Source organism: Primulina huaijiensis, chromosome 16, assembly GCF_012295235.1.
Source record: "Primulina huaijiensis isolate GDHJ02 chromosome 16, ASM1229523v2, whole genome shotgun sequence".
NCBI lineage: Eukaryota > Viridiplantae > Streptophyta > Magnoliopsida > Lamiales > Gesneriaceae > Primulina > Primulina huaijiensis.
Genome location: NC_133321.1, coordinates 15,375,280 through 15,385,746, shown reverse-complemented (window position 1 = coordinate 15,385,746; position 10,467 = coordinate 15,375,280). Strand labels below are relative to the sequence as shown.

Genomic DNA, 10,467 nt, shown 5'->3' with positions numbered 1-10,467 from the left:
ACCTGACCACCCCTAATAATAATTAGGGCTTCCAATATCAGTTGTAAATCAGGCAAATTATCTTCAAGACTGATTAATTTTAAGAACCTCGAGTTGAATCATTTTCAAAAGTGGAAAAATGAATTTACAACGAATTGTTTTTAGCAATAAAATTACACATGACATATTAATTAAGTGTTGAAAACACATGTTTGGCAAAGTAACTATAAATGAAACATATTAAAGTTGTCTCAATTCCATACATTGGACTTCTTGAAAAATATTTTTTTGTAAACAAAACACTTATATCATATTGGGATATTGATAAATTACATGACTAAATCCAAAACATATTGAGTTTCATGATTAAAATTTTAATTTTTTTTCTTTGATTTTATTTCCAAAAAATAGTAGTAATGATATTCTCATTATTAAATAGATTAAATATTATTAGAAAGGAAAGGAAAAAAGTTAAGAACAATAATGGTACACAGTTTTTTCTTTTTTTTTAAAAAAAAAGAACCCAGCACTTCGTGCCTTTTCTTCTCTCTGCTTTTTTTACACTCGAAGGCCACTATCGAAGTAAGTTCTAAACAACAAGAAAAAGAATTTTTAAAATATAATCAACTGAGAATGGAAGTATATCAAATATATTTAAAATGATTTTCGCTTGTAGTACAGTGACATAAACATTTCATCACAAGAGAGAGATAAATAAACCCGATCCCCCATATAATCAAAACATTATATTTAAAATTACATTTTAAGATATAAAAAATGCAGCACCGTGACCATATAAACATTTCTTTAAACACGACGTCCATATTATTCATTGGATATATCTTGCTAATTCGGATGCAAAATTTATTGGAAAACGAAGACTAAGACTAAATGCAAAGGATCTAGAAAAGTGAACTGACTTGCACGTGAACAACTAAACTGCTGAAAATATATGAATGAAAATTTGATAATATTTAAATGAATAAAATATGGATAGTAGCATTTATCAATTGAAACAAATCAAACCACAAAAAATAAAAATCATTATCATAGACGTTATATGAATCGGAAAAGTTATCTTATCCACATGACACATTTTTCAGTATGCTTCTTGATTGATTTTGACAACACAACAACTCTTTGTCGTAGTTTTTATAATATGCGTATAACCATTTTTGTATACTAAACAAGTATATGATCATCTTTAACACTTATTATGTTATTTAGAATCCTCATCGGGGATCTGACATGCTTGTAGTTTGCTTCTCCATCACGACATTTTTTTCGGTTTTCTACATTATTTTTTATCCGGTAATCTTATATTCAACTATTTGTTTTTTTTGTTGAATGATTTTTCAGTTTATGACAATCATCAACTGTAACTATTAAGAAAAAATTCTTTTAGTCGTGATAGGTTTTCACTTGTGAGTAAAAATATGTATAACATATATCCTTCAACAATATTATCAATGAACAATGTTGTAATTTCTTCAAACATCGTGATATTTGTAATATAAATTTTATATATTTAATATCAATATTATTAACATATAGTTATAAGGTTAATAAATTTTTAACAATTATTTCTCAATCACTGTAAGAAATAATACTTGAAAATTTATTCAAATTACTATATATTAGAACTGTTTTGTCGTTTAATTTGACGCAATTCAGGAAAGTCATCTCGTTAGTCATTTTTTAGAAGCTTTGGAACAATGATTGCGTTCATCATATCATGGGGATAATATAGTTTCAATCTCATTTGTTATGTCTAGAACATAATATAATATTATTCATTGAAACAAAACAAATTTTCTTCTATCGAGTTTACATTTTGTTTATAATATGAAGAGACATGAATAACGTAATTAAGGCAAATGAGATAATAGATATCATTCAAATATATATAAAAGTATTTGTTTTATTCAATATCTCATCTAATAATACAATTGTTTAGATTTCGTGAGCATTTTATGATAGTCAAAATTAATTTGATGAAATATTGTAGAATTATATTTGTATTTCACTATTTGGCTAAGTGAATATATTTGACGATGAGTTTTCAATGCTACCATCTTATATCTTATTAATGAGATAAAATCAAATTAATAATTATCTTGATTGAATTAAGTACACTATTAATGATCATATTAAAATAACATAGAAAATAACTTAAAGAAACTCATGAACATGACAAATTATAAAACAAACAAAATGGTAAAATAATAATCCTATTAAACTAACGTAGAAAATAATTTAAGGAACCTCATGAACATGACAAATTATAAAACAAACAAAATGGTAAAATAGTAAGTTTACAAATGAAAATCATATATTTATAACAGTAAAATAGATGTTAGTAATATTAGCAAATTTTTTAAATATATAACATGTAATTAAATTAAATTTAAAAATAAAATAAAATAAATAATTATCTTGATTGAATTAAGTACATTAATTATCATATTAAACTAATATAGAAAATGATTTAAAGACCTCGTAAATATAACAAATTGTAAAATAAATGAAAGAGTAAAATTAATGATATTTGCATTTTATTATCTACTTGATATATAAAATTTATTAACAAGTGAAGTTGAAATAACAAAAAATGAGTGCAAATAACCCCACCGTACCCTTGTGTAAATTCCGGGAATCATCCATTTTGTGGAATATTCATCATTTGATCCCCCATGGTCGTTGATGTGAACATGGCACTAGGCTAGGCGTGTGAACTTGGCACTGTCACATTCTTAGTGGCTCACTCATCCATTTTCCACTCGAATTTATATGATCAATATATATGAATCACAAAGTAAATTATGGCTCATATTTCCTCAACTGAACCAGATTTCTATCTTCTCTAATTCTTAAGCCTGGTTTTCTTTCTTGATATTGTTCAAGCTCCAGTTCTTTAGTCAGTTTAAAGATGAATCAGCCACATATTTTCTTCTTACCATTAATGGCACATGGCCACCTGATACCAATGCTAGAATTGGCCAAACTATTCTCTTCGAGAGGTGTGAGAACCACCATAATTTCAAATCCTGCCTTTTCAGAACCCATAGTAAATGCCCAGGAATCAGGATTTGATATTGGTTTAAAGATGATCAAATTTCCACCTCGAGAATCAGGATTGCCTGATCATATGGTAAGTTTAACCCAGTTTATTACAGATGAATTAATAGGAAAGTTTGCAAAAGCTGTTGATTTGCTGCAAGAACCAGTTGAGAAATTCCTCCAAGAATCCAATCCCAGCTGTATTGTTTCTGACATGTTCTGGACATGGACTGTTGATACTGCTGCGAAATTTGGTATCCCGAGATTGCTTTTCCACGGAACCGGTTTCTTACCTATGTGTGCTTCAGAGCAGATGTGGCTCCACAAGCCTTACAAAAAAGTATTTTCTGATTTCGAACCATTTCTTTTGCCCAATCTTCCACATCAGCTGAGGTTTGTGAGAACTCAAGTACCTGAGTTTCAACAAGTGGAAATCGAGAGTCACTTTTCCAAGTTGTTGGATCGAGTGAGGGAATCAGATCAGAGAAGCTATGGAGTAATCGTTAACAGCTTCTACGAGCTTGAGCCCGATTATTCTGACCATTTCAAGAAGGTTCTGGGGAGGAAGGCCTGGAGTATAGGCCCCCTATTGTTGTGGAACAACGGAGATGAAGAAAGAGCACAAAGAGGAAAGAAATCAGCCATTGATGCACAAGAATGCTTAACATGGCTGGATTCCAAAAAGCCCAATTCTGTCGTTTATATGTGTTTCGGAAGCATGGGAATTTTTACTCATGCTCAGCTACATGAAACTGCTAAGGGGATTGAGGCCTCTGGCCAAGATTTCATTTGGGTGACTTCTAAAGGTGAAAATGAAGACAAAAATGAAGATGACATACCAGAAGGATTTGAAGAAAGAACAAAAGGTAAAGGGATAATCATACGAGGCTGGGCACCGCAAGTGATGATTCTAAATCATCCATCCATCGGTGCTTTTGTGACTCACTGTGGATGGAACTCGATGCTGGAAGCAGTGTGTGCGGGTGTGCCTATGGTGACATGGCCCTTGTGTGCTGAACAGTTTTTTAACGAAAAATTGGTGACAGAAGTCTTAAAAATTGGAGTTCCTGTAGGCAGCAAGAAATGGCAACAAGGACCAGCCGAAGGCGTGCCAGGCGAAGCATTGACTGAGGCCATCCGTCACATCATGGTCGGAGAAGCCTATGAAATGAGATTCAATATCAGGGCAAAGACTTGCAAGGAGATGGCAAGAACTGCCGTTGAAGAAGGTGGATCATCTTATAAAGATTTAAGTGCTTTGATTGCAGAATTGGAGCACCTCAAGCACATGTAAACAAGTTTTAAACTAGTAAATGGGGAGTCTGTCCTGTCTACCTAAAACAACTCCAGTTCATTGAGGTTGCCACCAGGAAATAAAATTCTTAGAACGATGCTTTATTATTTTCACATCGAAGTATCTTTTGTTGAAATTGTGAAAACGATTTTCGAACGTAACATCTAGAAAAACCCCCTATTCAAATTTAATAAAATTAACCTAGTCTGTGTAAGAAAAATGGTTTTTAGTAGATTGTCTGAAACATAATCATGGGACACAAAAGCCCAATCAAGATTGGAATTTCAAACTTTTTTTTTTAAAAAAAAGAAAATTCTATGCTCTGGAATTTTTCCCATACTTGGTGTTCACACTTCCCACCGTAATTAACAATAGACACCACAAAACACAAATATTAGTTATTATAATTTTACTATAAGAAATCTCACCAATCCAACCATACATTCCAAGGAATGGATTTTTATTTAATGTACTCAGTGAGATTATATGATTCTGTTTGCGTCAAAAAATAAATTTTTAGGTGGCCCATGAAATTAATGGCAAGTGTGATTAAACTGGATAGTAGCTTTGGTGATTTTGATCCCAAGAAGGAAAGCCCAATATCCAATTCAAATATTTCAAAAGATGTTTCAGCAGTTGCATGGCATATGGAGTCAAAATCAACGTTAGAAAATGGAGGAAAGAAAGTGGCCCATGCTGCTGAAAAAGAGGGATAGCAGTTGGAGGCAGCTCGAGGAACCATTGGAATAAAAGGAAGGAAGGAAGGAAGGAAGGCCTCTCCAGAAATCAACAACTCAACTCCGAAAAACTCTATGCTGCAATCTGCAGATTTCAATCATTAGCTTCTTAGTTTTCGACGCATAACCCGAGATATTATAACTGATAATCAAATTGAGGCTCGCAATAGTTTATTTTAGAACTCGGATTTTTTAATTTGTTCACATTTTGTCACTCATGTGTCTGGCATGCCAACAACACTCAAATATTATGTAAACAAATTCATTCATGCAAATAATTTGTTTCTCTATATCAAGATTATTATTTATTTAAAATAAAGTATAGTTGTGCTTTATACATAATCAATCCAAATATTCGATGAGGGTTGGGTTGGATATATCGTGTTTCTAAAATTATGGTACCACTATATTAAATTGGACCAAAATATCGAGATATCTTGTCCATTTAGCAATCATTTAACTGAGCGAGTATATGCTATACCGAAAGTTTTGTTTATATAATATGATCGACCGATCAATTCACTGTAAAATAAAAAATATTGATAGGTTCTATATTTTTTGTTTTCAAGTGAAATGATCGATCGATCATCTTGTACAAAACAAAAATCGAAAATATATATATCAATGTAGCATAGACTCACCCCAAAACAAAAAATTTTCTTCCTTATATTTGTGACAGCGCATGGGTGATGGGTCAAGATGTTAGGCCTATGAGTGTATTTAAATTGTGAAATAAAACAAGCACCTAAGTCAAGATAAAAGTGTATTTTCCTTTGCCTCTCTTTTTATTTTTATTTTTATTTTTTAAAAAATAGCTAAATTAAAGATTTGAGATAAATTATTTTAGGAGTCAAGACCACTGACAAATTTTTCAAAAAAATAAAAAACATTCAATAAAGGGCTCGCTTGGTTTTTAGGATGTGATAATTGAATGATTGATAAATGTTTGATAGGATAATATATGTAAAAAGAGAGATATATAATATCATGTGTGGTGTGAAATTAAGAAGAGTGATAAAATCATGACAAACCTATTTTTGACCAAACTACCCTTACGCTTTTATTTTAAAGTATTTCCCATCACCGTTTACTTTTTCCCCAACCTGCTCCCTGTTTGCCAAAAAAATCAAACGCTCTCCATGTGCGATTTGGGAACCCTCTCTAGTTGCTTCGTCCGTGAAGATCGGAAGACGAGGTGAAATCCGTGTTATTGTGATAAATTTTTTTAACAGGTCATCTCAGAAACCAACCTACTGCCTGTTTGCGAAAGAATCAAACGCGATTTGGAAACCCTCTACATTTTCTTCCTCCGTGAAGAACACAAATTTATTCCGATATTTCATAGAAATTTATTCGCAACATAAAAAATCACAAATACCTTAAAAACCTGTAATTTATAAAATTTCGCCTTTCACTAAGCTTCGAATTTAGTCGGATATTTCACAGAAATTACGATCTAGGGTTGTCCACATTCAATTGCGAAGCTCATGTGCAGCGATTTATTCTTCAGAAGAAATAGAGACAATGACGTCTACTCACCCACTTGCAATTTTTTAATTCACAGTAAGGGCTATTATGGTCATTTTTCTTTTCAGTCTATGCGGATAAAAATAATCCATCTTGAATGCATGGATTCATTTTTTCTAGGTTTTTATTAAGTAAAAAAATTAAATATTGGAAACCAAACCATATGATATAACTGATACTTTCAATTCAAAATTGTAAAATATGAAAGCATATGATATATGAATAATACCTGAATTATTTGAAACAAAACATTGAACATGACGAAAGTCGAACTTTTATACAGCATCAAATCGCTAAAATAAAAACTACAACATAAACCCAAAACCTGGGAAAGAAGTAATTTGAAATAAATAAATCAATGAAATATCAGTATAATTAATTTGAATAACTGTACAAAAGCACAAAGAAGTTCATCAATTAAAAACTTCATTAATTAAAGACATCAATTAATGAAGTTATTAAATAAAAAAAGATGGCAATAAATTATTATCATAGTTTATTCAAGTAATTTACAAACATAAACCATAAAACTTGTGTGAGACGGTCTCACTGGTCGTATTTTGTGTGACAGATCTCTTATTTGGGTCATCCATAAAAAAATATTATTTTTTATGCTAAGAGTATTACTTTTTATTGTGAATATCGATAGGATTGACTCGTCTCATAGATAAAGATTCGTGAGATTGTCTCAAAAGAGACCTACTCCAAGTAGAAAGACAAAGCCCAATAAAGTTTATTTTTTTGTATTTAGCCCACGCAGTTCAAGTAAAAAAAAAACCAGAAATATTAAGATTTTAGCCCATAAAATCTAATGGTTAGAAAGTTAATTGACATCTAATATTTTTATTTTGTTAAAAATATTAACTATAATAATATCAAATTTCTGGGTCACACTGCCCACATTGGGCTAAGGGTAGCTCCGCATTACCAACATCATGAGCGATTCAAGAGATCATTAAAAACCAAACAAAAAATGTTAATTTATTTAATTTCTATGGCAAACTTTATTGCTCAAAATAGCAATCACCAAACAGGAATCATAGGGGACACAACAATTGGACTCCTCACAGCATGCTTGCCATTGTCTTCCACCCAAGTTAATGAACCAAATGTGATTTCTCCTCTGATGTTTTTAGTATATTTTATAGTCAGGGAATAACTTTGCTTCTCATATTTACTGCTGAATTCCAATGTGTTGGGTTCGACGGTAACTGTAGAACCTTTGGGTGGTGACACTTGAACTTTATATGACGTGGCATCATATCCAACATTTGTGATGGTCCTCGTGAATTTCTGAACCAGCACACCGGTTGTTTTGTTGGTGTAAAAGGCGATAAACGAAGGGTAATTCAGATCGGGGGAGGGACTCGAGCAATTGTAGTTTGATCTAGTGATGGTGAAGATTTGACTCTGAGTGAAATTCATGGAGCAGAGAAGATTTATGTAGTCTTGTGGAGTTGCGTCATATATTAGGCCTGGATCGAGCGCCTGGTTTGGTTCGACTTGGCCTGCTCCCATAGCTAGAGGAGTCGCGATTTCGTAGTTAAAAAATGAATCTTTAATATAATCGTGTGTATTGTCAAAAGGGTTAGCGGTTGTCATCATGGCTGAACGAATGGCTGCAGGGCTCCATTCTGGGTGTGCACCTTTTAGAAGCGCAGCGATGCCAGAAGCATGAGGACAAGCCATGGATGTGCCAGAAATAGCTATGAAATTACTAGTCAAAGCGATGTTACCGATAAAAGCAGTCGGATCATTTGGGATCCAAGATGCTAAAATTAACGTTCCCGGAGCCATAATATCAGGTTTCAATATGCCTGGATAGCTTGGTGATGGACCCCTTGAAGTGTATGAAGCAACAACAGGAGCAGGCTTCTCTCCAAACAATGTTTGCTGGAACAACATGCTGGCAGTTGGCATTATCCCTTTTGTAGCATAATCTATAACTGCTAATCCATCCTTTGAGCTTATCACTACTCCTGGAAATGTGAAGTCAGTGGCTTCAAATGTACCCGGGTCATCTGAGATAAAGATAGCAGCAGCAACATTTGTCTGGGAAAGATAGAACGATTGATCAAGGAAACTTCCATTTTCGCATATGACAATTCCAATTCCAACTTTCGACAATGCTTGGATGGAATTGCAAGAAGAAAATGTCTTGTTGTAAATGAGAGGTAAATCGGTCACCAGAGCAGGTGCAGGGAACGTTGTCCATCCGGCAATGATTGATCCATTACCCAGAGTCAAAGTTCCCGAAAAGAAACGATCCGTTGAACCTGCTGAAACCGTCAACACCCATGGAATCCCGTTGTGTAAAGTCCCAATGAGTCCCTCGTTTCCAGCTGAAGATGAAAAAACCACACCCTTCTCCATGGCACCAAAAGATGATATTGCAATTGGATCTTGGTATAGAGGGAGACCATCGAAACCCATGGAAATGGAAATCACATCAACGCCATCAGCGACGGCTTGATCTATACCAGCAAGAACATCAGAAGCGTAACGTCCTTCCCTCCAAATGACCTTGTACATAGCTACCCTAGCACGAGGTGCAACTCCCCTTGCTGTCCCCAAGGCATATCCAAAAAAAGAGGAGTCATCAACATAATTTCCTGCAACAGTGGATGAGGTGTGTGTGCCATGACCCCTGGTATCTCTTCCAGAATTCATACTCAGGGTAATATTAGGATTCGCGGCTTTAACTCCCTTATTAAAGTATCGGACTCCAATGAGTTTTTTGTTACACATGGTGGAATTGAAATCTTGTCCTTCCTCACATATTCCCTTCCACCTTGTTGGAATTTCTGTCATCCCATCATCTTTGAAGCTTAGACTCTCGGGCCATACACCGGTGTCAATAACACCGACAATCACGTCCTTGCCATAATCAGATGCCGGCCATAACCCAGTGAGAGGATTCAAAGACAGGAATTCAAATGAATGAGTGGTGTCAAGTGTGACATTTCTATCACTATAAGCAGAGACAAATCCCGGCACTTTCTTCAAAGCTTCTAATTCATCACGTGACAACATCGCACTGAATCCATGTAATGCGGTGTCATATGTATAAACTAGGCTTCGTGGTACCCGATACTGGTCCGATGATTCAGTACTCACTGATTTTAAGGAATCAACCATAGAGGTATACCAATGGTTGTGGCTCGTAAAAGTCTTTGGCATGAAAGATTTGTCTGTATGGACAACGTAACTCGACCGCTCTGCTGAAACCAAATTGGCATGAAAAAGAAGCAGCATAAACAAGAACAGAGGTAAAAACTCTTTAAGAAACTCCATTTTCTCGAAATATATGGTTCGATATGTTTAAGGACGCAATCCCGCTATTTATACACACGCTTGGGTTCTTTCAATTCGACTGGTGACATTAAAAATTTCACTCTAATCCGGCCTAGCTTAGTATTACACAAATGGAACCATTCGTTTGTGTTGTCCTGGTTTGGCCTGGCATAATATAATACTTTGTTATGAGGAAAACAATGTCAAATCAAGGCTAAAATAGCAGGCCTGTCAATATAATTTAAGGGGAGTTTGATGTCTTTTTGGACGATAAATTATCTATACATTTTTTTTAACTTTGAAAACGCCGTTATTTTAGTGTGATAGGAACAAACCCAAAAAGTTTTATCTTTAGCTGAAATAACAGATGCAGAGAGAAATTGAACCTCTGACCTCTTGATAAAAACTCATCATATGCTATCCAAACTACAAACTACTTCTCAGGGGAATAAAGATCTCCATACATGGGAGGAGTCAGGTTAACCTGAGCAGCTATCCCACTTCCCAACTCAAATAACTGTTCAAGTTTTTTTTAACAACCACAAAAAAAAATTAAAATAAATAGAAGTTGATAGA

At 33.9% G+C, this 10,467-nt stretch overlaps 2 protein-coding genes across 2 annotated transcripts; one reads left to right on the top strand and one right to left on the bottom strand.

Annotated features, from left to right (window-relative positions):
• The first annotated feature begins 2,660 nt into the window (after positions 1 to 2,660).
• On the top strand, positions 2,661 to 4,515 carry LOC140961185 (scopoletin glucosyltransferase-like). The gene has a single exon (XM_073419531.1). The coding sequence runs from the start codon at positions 2,909 to 2,911 to the stop codon at positions 4,331 to 4,333; it is 1,425 nt and encodes a 474-aa protein (XP_073275632.1). The 5' UTR covers positions 2,661 to 2,908; the 3' UTR covers positions 4,334 to 4,515.
• A 3,105-nt stretch (positions 4,516 to 7,620) lies between these two features.
• LOC140962009 (subtilisin-like protease SBT3) lies at positions 7,621 to 9,982 on the bottom strand. The gene has a single exon (XM_073420852.1). The coding sequence runs from the start codon at positions 9,889 to 9,891 to the stop codon at positions 7,621 to 7,623; it is 2,271 nt and encodes a 756-aa protein (XP_073276953.1). The 5' UTR covers positions 9,892 to 9,982.
• Between the last annotated feature and the right edge of the window lie 485 nt (positions 9,983 to 10,467).